The 12,501-nt window shown below is 41.2% G+C and overlaps 1 protein-coding gene across 1 annotated transcript in view; it reads left to right on the top strand.

The window, feature by feature from the left end:
• The window catches only part of LOC118237134 (matrix metalloproteinase-17-like), a 30,343-nt gene extending 18,455 nt beyond the window's left edge, over positions 1–11,888 (top strand). Inside the window, exons 4-10 of the mRNA XM_035435594.1 lie at positions 1,098–1,384; positions 6,064–6,234; positions 6,694–6,793; positions 7,187–7,269; positions 7,918–8,070; positions 9,248–9,505; positions 9,880–11,888. Coding sequence (XP_035291485.1) covers positions 1,098–1,384; positions 6,064–6,234; positions 6,694–6,793; positions 7,187–7,269; positions 7,918–8,070; positions 9,248–9,505; positions 9,880–10,223 — 1,396 coding nt within the window. The 3' untranslated portion in view covers positions 10,224–11,888. The remainder of the gene's footprint in view (positions 1–1,097; positions 1,385–6,063; positions 6,235–6,693; positions 6,794–7,186; positions 7,270–7,917; positions 8,071–9,247; positions 9,506–9,879) is intronic.
• Positions 11,889–12,501: the final 613 nt, after the last annotated feature.

The raw sequence follows: 12,501 nt of genomic DNA, 5'->3' as shown, positions 1-12,501 counted from the left end.
TCGTGTTTTTAACTGACATCACAGGCCATCTTAATGCATTTGACTTAGAGTACAGCTGCAAGGCACAGGCCAAATCATACTGGCTCTGTATGATGCACGGAAGGGATGTTCAAAGTGGAACTTTTCATTACTTCAGGCATCTGAAGGAGCTGCCATTGCCCCAGACTGTCAGTTGATGACATCACTACGTACATGGAAGGACTTGAGATTGGATTCTCTGTTCCAGATTTCAAGACTTCCAGGGACATGGTCCAATTTTTTTATTTTTTGATAAACTCCTTGAGGTGAATGATCTGAGCATGCCCTTATTTGAGTGGATGGGTACTGAGAACTGTGAAGTGCATCTACTGTGGCCTGTTGGGAGAGTCCACCTGAGAAGTCTGTCAGTTTGAAAAAGGTGGCTTTTGCATTTATCCCTGCATTCGGATTCCATCTATATGTGTGAACAGATTTTTTTGCACATGAAGACTGTAATAAGTGCATCTTGCAGCCAGCTGACAACAGTGTGTTCAGAGATTTGTGTCCGACTTAATGCATCAACTTACGGAGCAGAGATTGTGTAGCAGAAAAGGTACAAGCAGGGATGGGGATTGCACTAAATCAGTTCAAAAAGTCAGACCAATTTATTTATCCTTTGCTTATTGGACCGCAGCTGAAGATGCGTGTGTGTGTGTGTTGGATGCATGCTGATCTTGGAATTCAGGTGGGGAGACCCATGATTGCACAGCAGCAAATAATGTCATCCTAATTGTTATTGGCTACAATGGCTACATAATTCTTCTAAAGAAATACAATTGCTGTTACCAATACAAATACAAGTGTACAGAATGAAAATAGCCTACAGGTATGTTAAAAAAATGAATGGCATGCATTTGTTTACATTGTGTAATTGGTATAATTGGGTGTATAGTATATATATGTATAGTATTGTTCAAATTGTTTTGATCCAATTGATTAAACTACCAAGGTGTTTAATTGAAAAAAACAATTTAATGAAGGCTCATTTCTGTCATCAAGATTGTAAAACTAATAGCCAAAGTGATCATCTCTATTACACTTATTTTTTCGCCGATTCTGTTTTGGAATCACACCCACAGGATACGGACATTCCCGAAAGAGTCTCACCAGCTTGGCCGGGACACGGTGCGGGCCCTGATGTACTATGCCCTGAAGGTTTGGAGCGACGTCTCGCCCCTCAACTTCCACGAGGTGGCAGGCAGCGAGGCAGACATCCAGGTCGAGTTCACCAAGGCCGACCACAATGACGGGTACCCCTTCGATGGACCCGGGGGCACCGTGGCACACGCCTTCTACCCAGGAGACCGCTTCACTGCAGGGAACACACACTTTGATGATGATGAGGACTGGACCTTCAGATCACCAGGTGAGGGTGTGAAGTTCTGAGGCAGGCCATTACAAGTTGTTTAAGTATCTGCCATGGTAGTAGCTCTATAGTGCATAATGCGTCTTGAACTGTCAGTCAACCCAACGGTGCATTCTGTATCAGCATTGTTGGTAAATCTGTACGTCTATCTTTTGTAGAAATGCCCAGAAACTGTTTTTCATAATTTAGCAAAATTAATTGACATCTCATATGTTATATTAGTGTCACTGTGTAACATTGGAGAGCCCAGGCTCAAGATTACCCATCCTCATTAGGCGCTATAGGGATGGGGCTAGATGGTTCTGGAGACCCTATCCTTCAGAGCACCTATTATTTTGCGTTTTCATGCACCTGCACTTGATGGTAACTCAAATTTGATGTCCCATAACCCTTGGTACAGAGCCTTTAGCAGCTGTGTAGGCAGACATATCAATATAGCCATAGCTGGGCAAACGAAGCTAGTTAAAGATTTAATCAATCCACCTGCTCCTGTTCTCCACTCTTCCGCTTTGCGCGGTGGACACGCGTGTCTGAGCAAGGCAGAACGCAGCCTGTGTCTGGTGTGTAGGCGACGGGCACAAATTTGGACCTGTCATTTCACATCCTGTGTTTTAATGAGCTGGCTTTAATGATGAGATTTGATATCTTATTACCAGGCATGAATCACTGTTATAATATTTATGAGATGTTTTTTTTCCCTGGGCTACATTGCAGATTAGTCCATCATGGCCCAGTTTAAATTTTGCCTCACTGAGTATCTGCACTTAGCTGGAGGGTTGCTTTAATTTGCATTTGGTGTAACTCACACAGTACAATTATCATATACTGTATATCCATACATTTACACAATTTATCATGTACACAGGTCTGGACAGGCATGAAAACCTGGACTGGGATGGGGGTGGAGCAAGTCTTTGTCAAATGATGGAGGAGATAATGATGTCTGTGTCAATGGAACATCTCAGGGTCCCATAAGCAGCTTAGCTTGTCACTTGTCAATGCTTCTCGACATTGTCTCAGAGCTCCTCTTGGTCTACCAATTTTACATATAATTAGGTAACTAATTCAACAGTTGATTTCTCTCTTAGAAGAGTCTGAATATCATTTCTGTACTAAAAATATTAGTAGTCAGTCTCAAACAGCTATAGCTGTTTATAAAGACGACCGACTACCACTTTCCTACAACTTCAGTCATGAGTGCTTTCACTTTTAGAAGCAGTGCGTGTGGATTTCAGTTATCCTTAACCCACAATCCATATCCTTAGCTTGGCGAATTTGCTCAGACAAATAAAAAACTCAATTATCGAGACAGAGATTACACAGAGAACTCAACTTACAACACTCTGGCTGGCATGTCGGCTCATCAGAAATCCCACTCTAGTCCCCTTGAAAAGCGATTTGTCTACTCACTCATTTGAAGGGCATATGACCAGCTTTGCATTGTGCAAATTTGTAAACAATCTCCTTCAAATACAGCTCCGGGGCTCTGCTGCTCTCTGTAGAAAGTACTGCCAGTCCATTCAGTCTCTCCTGCCCTATAGTCTATTCATCCTCACATAGTTCTTAATTCATTTTAATTTAGACAATAGGCACTCTACTGTTGCGACATTGTTACAAGCAACAGCATTGCAGGAAGGTACATGCCTCACCAAAGGTAGAAATTATCGAATGGCGTTTCACAAGCATTTTCACAGGTTTGGAGACTGAGGTGTGTTGATCTCAGCTCTAAAACAGGTCTAGATTGACAGCTGTTTGGCAGGGACGGTTATTGATAGATCCCATCTGTATAGTTAGCTAGCAGATGTTTAAATTTCATCACCAAAACTACCTACCAGTTATGTCATTTTGCATCATCACATGATAAAAAAATTGAAATTTGATATTAGACAACAATGTACACAGGAATATTTCCCAGAAATCTTTGCACATCAGAAAAGAAACTACTGTCAAAGAAAATAGGCTGCCAGAGCTGATTTTGTTAAATAGCCAGGTTTTAAATGTATTTCCTTTTTTCTTTTAAAAAATCAGAGCTTTTGCTGTCTCAGGGCAGGGACATATGATTCAGCATATATGTTGGTCTCTATCTGTGCATGTGCCAGGTTGAAATGGCTACTTCAGGGCTCTTGTAAACTATTCTGCCATACATTGATGAATAACTGTCTTTCTTGTTTGCACCTGCTGTTGCTATTTTGTCTTTGTCTATGGCTTTGGGGACACAATTACCACTTCAGTCACAGTGTGTTATGGTGCATGCAGATTCACATGGAAATGTGACAGACATCTCAGTAACAAAATAAAATTCTGATTTATTGAAAAGAACTGGGAGTTTTAGGCCCTGTTTCACGTACTTGGTGAACTGAGTTAACCCGATAAGTTGTTGTTGACATTTCGGGATGAGCCCAGGATTTTCGGTCTCACAAAGTGAGTCCATAATTTAGCCAGACTTGTTACCAGAGCAACAGAGTCTTAAGCCCAAATCTGTGAAACCACAGGTTTAAGCCCTCGTTAGCTGGATAATATGAACATGGCCTATAAGCCACATGGTGAAATCACACACACACCAAAAGCAGAGATGAAAGTACCGTTTGTAAGAGGTTCTTGTCGATGAACGAGCCAATTTCAATGTCAAGTATGCCTGCAAAGGGCAGCATCACCTTGCCTTGTGTCTATCCTGTTTTTGGCATGCGGTTCATCTCCCCTATATAGTCAAGCAGGTGTGGCCAGTTATTAGAGATGATTCAATGGTAGATTAGGATTTGATTAGTTAATGTAAATTCGTGAAATGGAGCAAGGGTGAAGCCACACATTCTCTGACAAGACATTGATCTCGCCTTTCACTATCGGTCATTCATGGGTGTGATAAAATTTGAAATGGGGGACAATGTACACATCGGATCTGTAATCTGATTGGTTATCGTGACCCAATCAGACAAATTCGCTTCTCATTGGAGGATGTGTGGCTCCACCCTAAGCCCAAATTTAATTCACAAAATAATTTGATACGATACGCATGAAATTATCCAGGATTGTTTAAGTAATGTACGTGAAACAGGGCCCTGAAGGTTCACGACGTCACATACCAAGGGACTGAACTCAATTTAAAAAAGCTCCAAAAACAAATCTCAAAATAATTGTGTTTATTTCATGAACAATGAATGATAGACATTAATCATTTAGAGGAATCGATGTTGAAATAATTTTCCCTGTTGAGTATAGTTTGAGGGTGTGAATGATATTTAATAAAATTGAAACTGGATGTGAAAAATTTGTTTATTAAGGATAGTAATGTGCAGGGATGGAGACTGTTAAGAACTACATTAATCTGTGCTTGCAGATCCCCTCTGGTTAATTTAAATAATGCAGTGGTCAGTCAAGCCTGAACCCCATACAGATCCCATTATAATCAGCCTTATCAGTTTCTTGCAGGTCATCTGGAGCCATAGGAATTTGTGTTTGTGGCAACATCCAGCTTGCTTTTATTAATTGCCTACTTATACATTTCTGCTAATGCAGACTGGTTTTCACAGTTCAAAGGAGAGCCCACTGTAACACAGGCAAGCACCAGCTTAATGCAAAGTTCCAAATTCCTATTTGTGGTCTGTGACCAAGTTGAACATTTTGGCTCTTTCGCATTTTCAGAAATATGTATTTTTTGTTTTTTTCAGCAGTGGACTGGATAGTAGCAGCGAGACAAAGATGAGAATTAGTAAGATCTTTTAAGAAGCTTTTAATTTAGAGGAGCCATCGGGGGTAATACATTGCATACGAAAAATGTTTGTACTCTTGTATCCTGTGGCTCAGTAGTCTCCACAGCACTTAGCAAAGTCTTCTGGCATTGAACTTTAGAAAGGGCTGGCAAATGTTCAAGAGTTGTTATTTATTTGACTCTCTTATTCCTCATTATGCATTCATCTTACACCACCACTGCCAGCTGTTTCTGCGGGCTGGGGAATCTTATTGGACGGCCTCTATCTGCCAGACACCAATGTGTGCACACCACCACCTACTTGAGAGAGCTCATGCAGTATACTGACAGAAAGAATTTATCCTAAATACTAATCATTTCACTAAATGTCCAGATCAATTACAGGCATTCAGCATTAAATTTAATCAGAATTAAATATTAAAGACTTTCGTGGCTTTGAAAGAACGGAAGACACAATCGCTGTACTAACTAATGTCCTTACTGCAAATGTATGAGTTCATAAACCTCTACCGCCTTGTCCTAACCTAGAATGGAGATTACATTATGGATCTGATTCTCAGGGTCTTCCAGCTGATCCAAAATAGCTGGAACAAATTGATGTTTTCCAGTACATTTTTGGGTTTGTGTCACACGCTTTACAGGGCTCAGAGAGCAGGGCCTCAGTTGTTGACTTGGAGGATCTTGCCACTACAGGGAACTGAGTTGAATTAGTCGATTTTCTTTTCTGTTACCTCAGAGGGTTCAGGGAAGAATTCAATAATCGTACATCTTGCTGAGTTTTATATAGAAGAATCAAAGAGGCCTTTAGGGATTTTCTTAAAATGTCAAACTTGTATGTTTTGATTCTGATATTTACCTTATATTCTGCTTTTTATAAACTCGGCAAACCTCATGGCAGTTGAGACAGAATGTCTTATTCCATCCTTGGGAAAAAATGCATCTAACTTTGCCTTCGTTCTTCCCGCTGTTCCAGATGGGATGGATCTGTTTGCGGTGGCCGTGCACGAGTTTGGTCACGCCATCGGCCTGGCGCACACCTCCGCCATCGAGTCCATCATGAGGCCGTACTACCAGGGCCCGGTGGGAGATCCGCTAAAGTACAGCCTCCCCTATGAGGACAAGGTCCGTGTCTGGCAGCTCTATGGTAGGTGAAGATTCCAAGGCAGATGGACTTTCCATACTGTAATACCTGTAACAGTTGGTTGATCAAGTTTTTCTATTCCAGGATATGAAACGGATAGTTCCAGTCCCACTTACTGATTTGCCCATAAGTATTATATCTGTGCATATTCATGGAACATGTCAGAAATAAGATAATTGCCCATCTATACAATATGACATATGCTATAACATTACTGGAAATAGCATGCTGTCTAAATCTGAAAAGATGGGATGTTTAGCATGAGTTATTTCAACTTATATATTTATGACTATTATATGACTACAAGCTTCCTGTCAAAGAAAAGGACACCAGCCTTTTCTTTGCTGTACCAGTTAAGACAATGTCACAGCATTCAGAGGCTGTATATAATTCACATTACCCTTCTGTGGTTAATTGCTAGTGAATATAGCACAGTAACAGTAGTCTCCTACTCTTTCACAGGGGTTCGAGATTCAGTATCTCACACGGACCGCCCTGATACCTCCCACAGTGCAGATCCCCCTGTCTTACTGGACCTCCCCGAAAACAGGTCGACTATCCCGTGAGTGAGAGGCCTTCTTTGGCCGTTTTCAGAGTTGCAGAGAAACCATTTCCCACTCCCTACCCATGGCTTATTTGTGATCACAGGGCTAAGAGTGGAAAGGGTCACCACAGGTCACTTTATATAGCTCTGTTAATATGGTGTGAAAATGTAATTTTCGCTTTTGTAAGATTCTGCTTTTACCATCAGTATTCAAGTTGCATGAAAGTTTCTGCATCAGTTATTCGCTTGATGAAAATTCAAATATAACAAAATAGACTGGTCCTACCTGGGAATAATACTTTCTCTGTTTGATGAAAGTTTTATTAAATTGAACACACACACACACACACACACACACATACTCCCATTCACAGCCATGCACAGACACATTGTGCCCTTTTTGTTTCTCAGGCTAGATCCTGACGCCCCAGACAGATGCAGCACTCACTTTGATGCCGTGGCCCAGATTCGTGGAGAAGCCTTCTTTTTCAAAGGTAAAGGGTCCAGGAGAAAAGCAGAGCAGAGAGCCATGATCAATATTAACCCCAGCTGAGTGCCTGCTTTTGCTCAGCACACATTCTACAGTTCTGTAGAATATCCTTGAGGTGTTCATAGTGTTCTTTTCAGTGACCAATAAAAGCATTCCTCAATGCTCCAGTTCTTGTTTGATGATGTAGGCTTTAGTGATGATGATTCCAATGAGTCTGAAGCAGGTTTCTTTGTTCTTGTGGTTCATGAAATTGTCTCAAAAGAAGAACCTCATCTCGCAGTATATTGAATAATTTCGGGCTTGGAATACCATCAGAGGTGCAGTTATTACAGAAGGCACAAAGGGCTGTCCCCTGTCTAATCAATTCCTTCCACCCACGTCCTCACCTCTCTTTCCCTTCCTCCCTGTTTCACACTTGCCATTGCTTCTCCTTATGAAGTAGGGAATGCTAACTCAAGTTCGACAGCAGCTTTGTCTCTGTTGCAGCCTTTGCAATTCGCTTGTGTCCGCGTGGCTGTTTATCTGTTTATCTGTGCTGACGTTTATCTGTTGACCCAGGGAGCTGCTTGTGCTTGCCCTGTTGTGGCCTCAAAAACACTTCCGCAGCGAATGACCTCGTACGCCTGTTTTCCTCACTCCCTCATCCCCTCAGGGAAGTACTTCTGGCGTCTGACCCGAGAGAAGCACCTGGTGTCCCTGCGACCGGCCCAGATCCATCGGTTCTGGAGGGGACTGCCCGCCAACCTGGACAGCGTGGACGCTGTGTACGAGCGGCCTGGGGACCACAAGATCGTCTTCTTCAAAGGTACCGCACTAGAAAGACTGTGAGAACCTAAATGCGGTTATACTGGACAGGATTTATGGTTGTTATTTGAACCCTGCCTATAAAGGTGGTTGAAGTGCCATTAGAATCATTAGACTCATAATTTACAGTTGTAAAATGTACTCTTTAAGAGTTTGTAAACATTCATCTCTAATACAAGGAAGAAGCATCATAAGCCATTCATGATTAAATATGTGTTTCCGAATGCTTCTACACCATAATGTGTCTCTTGTTTTGGCTCTCTCTGCTGCTCATTCCCATTTTAACTGACTTTGCCTTACTGAATACATGGTCTGAAGGAAACATTCCGTCTCTAATGTCACAACCTCGTCCTCCCACTTGCCTCCAGCTGGAGTTTCTAAAAACCGTGACCTCATAGTCTGTCCCATGGTGATGCAGCTGCATGCTCTGTGTTAAAGAGATCCTCTTCACTTTCTGGTTCTAATTTATGGTTTTGATTGGGCCAGACAGTTTTTGTGTGTGATGAAAGACATTTTAGATATTTACAGAAGATTCTGATGACCTGCTGGCTTTATAATGACTGGTATAGGGGGCTTGTGCAAGTTTCTGATCAAGAAAATACACTTCGAGTAACTTCAAAGTAGTTTGTACAGCAGTGTTATGTCTCATGAGGTTGTAATTTGTGTTATTAACTGATCATTTTTCTAAAAATTAAGTTCAGTCTTACTTTCACTTGAGACTATTTCCAATAGTACATGCAACCTGAGACTGTTGCACTCAAAGAAAGAAGAACCAGTAGAAAATGGATGTTTAAAAATGACTGAATAATAACCACAAAATTATTGTGTTCCTATGTACTGGCTTTGGAGTTACTTGAAGTTACTTGAAGTTTATTTTCTCAGAATTAAAAATGAAACTATCCCTTTAACTATCCCCTTCAAACAGCTGATGACCTCATCACTCTTAAAATGGACACACACACACACTTGTACTGAGTGACTTGCAGTATGAGGCAATATACAAATAGTGCATGCATGCACAAACACAACACACAGTCTTTTGAGCAGTAATGTCAATCGTTAAACAATTCAGACTGTGAATGCAGTTCATTCTAAAAGGACATTTATTGGTTAGCAAACAGTTCATTCATGGCTGTTTATATTTGAAAACAGTGCGTTTCTTAATACCCTGCCTTCAGGATTGAAATACTGGGTGTTCAAAGACAACAACGTGGAGGAGGGCTACCCCCGACCAATCGGCGATTTTGGCCTGCCACTAGAGGGTGTGGACGGCGCCTTCGTCTGGCTGCACAATGAAAAGACCTACTTCTTCAAGGGCAGCCAGTACTGGCGCTATGACGACCATCTACGGCGCATGGATCTGGGCTACCCCAAGGACAGCATGCTGTGGAAGGGAGTCCCTCCACAGCTGGATGATGCCATGAGGTGGTCTGATGGTGAGTGTCCTGTAATCCACAGGGAAAATTATATGATTTATCATATTATCAACAATTGTGTCACATCAGATGCTCATATGATGTCTAACATAGTCCCAAATAAATGGAATTGAAAGAATATCTCACAAGGTAAGGCATAAAACAGAGTTAGGTAGGTTTCCTTACATTCAATTTAATTTAGATTTTTAAATTGAAATATCATTCAATATATGCACCTGTTTCTATTTAATTCTATTTAATTTGTACTAATGCTCTTGTAACCTGAAGTGAGCATAGCAAACACTTAAAATTGGCTGTAGGCCTACATCTCTCTTTCTCTCACAGACACACACACTCACATTCTCTCTGTCCCTTTCTCTCTACCTCTATTCCAGGCGCCTCCTACTTCTTCAAGGGGAAGGAGTACTGGAGGGTGGTGGGGAGTGACATGGAGGTGGAGTCGGGGTACCCACGGCCCATTAGCAAGGACTGGCTGCTGTGTGCCGACATGCAGTCTGACTCTCCGGCCCTGGAGGCCAACGGCACAGAGACCCGCTCGCACGGCCAGCGCCACGCCAGCCACGCCGAGAACAACTACGAGGTGTGCTCCTGCACCTCTGACTCGGCCACGGCCCTCTCGCTCCACCCCTCGCTCTCGCTCCTTGGGCTGCCGGCCTTTCCCTGCGGAATGCTGACCCCTCTGGTGACATTCGCTGTCGTCCTATGTGCACCTCCATGAGGAGGGACAGAAATGTTTAAACATATACCAACAGTGACAAAAAAATTTAATTCAAACCATATATCTAATCAAAAAGGAACTGCCTGGATCCTTTTTTCTTTTGCTCTGTTGTCGTACAGTCCAGCCATGGGACTCACTCTACCCTTTTGTCTCGAAACTTGAATAAAAGTATTTTTTTACAGCCATGATAAGGTATTATGTCACTGAACTATTTGAATTGATATTAATAATAGTACTGGTAGTGTTGAAAGTGAATAAAATGTACTATTCTTTTTTAAATGATCATTCCAAGTGCTTTAGAAGTCAGGGATGTTTTCTCAGATACATATTGCCATTTTAGTACCCAGTGTCCACATAGATCCTGAGGGGCAGATCCACATAAAGACTGCATGTCAACTGGTGACAAAAAATCCTGGAGAAGTTTCACTGTATTCCCTATCCAGTTGCAATGGCCTCAGTCTGTAATGGAAAAGCTGTTGTAAGGGTTTTATAAGGGATAAATTGTGCATATCTTATGTGGACAAATTTGTAATTACACACATGCATATGGTTTCCAGGGACATGCATAATAAATTATTTTTTGTTTTAATCTGAGGTTCATTAACTATTCCATCAGAGACACCGACAACCTGTGCTAATTACGGGTAGTAAATAACGCGCAGAAAAAAATAAAAAATCAAATGCATTAATTTTCCAATGAGACTTTAAGCCAATGTACTGTGAATGTAATCCATAACCTGGTGACTTCAATTGCATGGGGACCAGCCGGCAGGAACAGTGCAATGCCGCGTAACAAGCGTATTTCCGTGTTCATGTCTGCAGCTGCGATGAGGAGCACGAGCCTGCAGAGAATGCAGGCCATTAGATAAATACACTTTATTAGCTGAATAAAATTTGATTTTATGTTAAATGGAAGTCACATCTCCCACTGAAAACATTGCGGATAAGGAATGAAATGACATTGAATATTACATTTTAAAATAATCACACAACTGTCAATCAAGAATAGTAAAGAAAACAATGAGACAATATGTGCATTATGTGCAGGCATCACAAACAGGCAGTGGTCCAACTGTGAAGCGATTGCTGTCAGAGCATGAATTTATGTGAATAGGACTTGATTCTATAGAAATTATGTATAACACGCAAATATTTGGTTTTCAGTAATCCATGAAAGCTAAATCATTGTTTGAAGTCTCTTCTCTTGGGTTTCTGATAAATATTTGGATAAATCTCTATCTAGCAGCAATTATAGTTGCCACAGTCCAAGGCATGACTTCACATTGCATTGGCTTTTATATAGGTCACCAGTTCTGCCCTAAATTGTCACTTCTTTGAGTCCCTTTCCCCCATTTACAGCGCAATGTAATTAGCACAGACTTGTGATTTAGTCAGAACACTTAATGAACCTCAGTCACATGTCTCCTCATTGTCCTTGCGCAGAAATGTGCATGTACATATGTATTTATATAGACAATTGCTTGTGCTGTGTATATACACAGCAATGATTCCATACATGGTGTATACACATGATGTATAAAATGAGGAATGTATGATTTTGTCAAATACAGAAAATTTGATATTGCTATATACCTGTTTGTTTGTATGAAGAAATATACACATATATTTAAGAGAAAAGCAACATTAAAAGCCAAGTCTTTTCTACCCTCAGATATTTTGTATACAAACAATGTCAAGGGTGCAGTAATTTTGTGTCATGCTGAACTTTTTGTGTTTTTGGGAGGCTTAAAAACAATGGATGTAAACCTTTTCTTTGTTTCGCTGTACCAAGCTCATATGAATGTAAGAGGGATATCTTTAAAAAGTTTCTCTTCTTAAGAAATGTTGCCAAAATCTTGGGAGTTTTGCTTTTTGTCCTGTGGTATTCAGTTTTGGTTTCGTTTCCTTTTGATGTACCCATGTTACACAAATGATATATCTTTCTTGGTCATGAAAATCTTGATGAGGGGTTCCCCGTTTTTAGTTATCAGGCAATGTCCCCCATTCAATCCTGTACATTTCAGGGTAAAGCTGAATGGCTTAAATAGTGGGACAGCAAATACATCTAGATTAGGACATGTTAAGACGCATGTTCGTTTACACACAGTTTTACTATTCTGTTTTGCACTGTTTGTTTGCATCATATGCGTTTGCCTATATCTGACTCACTTATGGGTCACTCGTGGGTCAAATTAAAAGGGCCAAATCCAAGGCACGTCGGCGTACTGACCTGTCGTGTCACTGTTGCAGCGGCCTTGAAGCACCCAGCTTTTTTCTG

The sequence above is a fragment of the Anguilla anguilla genome, chromosome 10 (assembly GCF_013347855.1).
Source record: "Anguilla anguilla isolate fAngAng1 chromosome 10, fAngAng1.pri, whole genome shotgun sequence".
NCBI classification, from domain to species: Eukaryota; Metazoa; Chordata; class Actinopteri; order Anguilliformes; family Anguillidae; genus Anguilla; species Anguilla anguilla.
The sequence above is the reverse complement of the archived record's forward strand: the minus strand, read 5'-3'. Positions and strand labels throughout refer to the sequence as shown.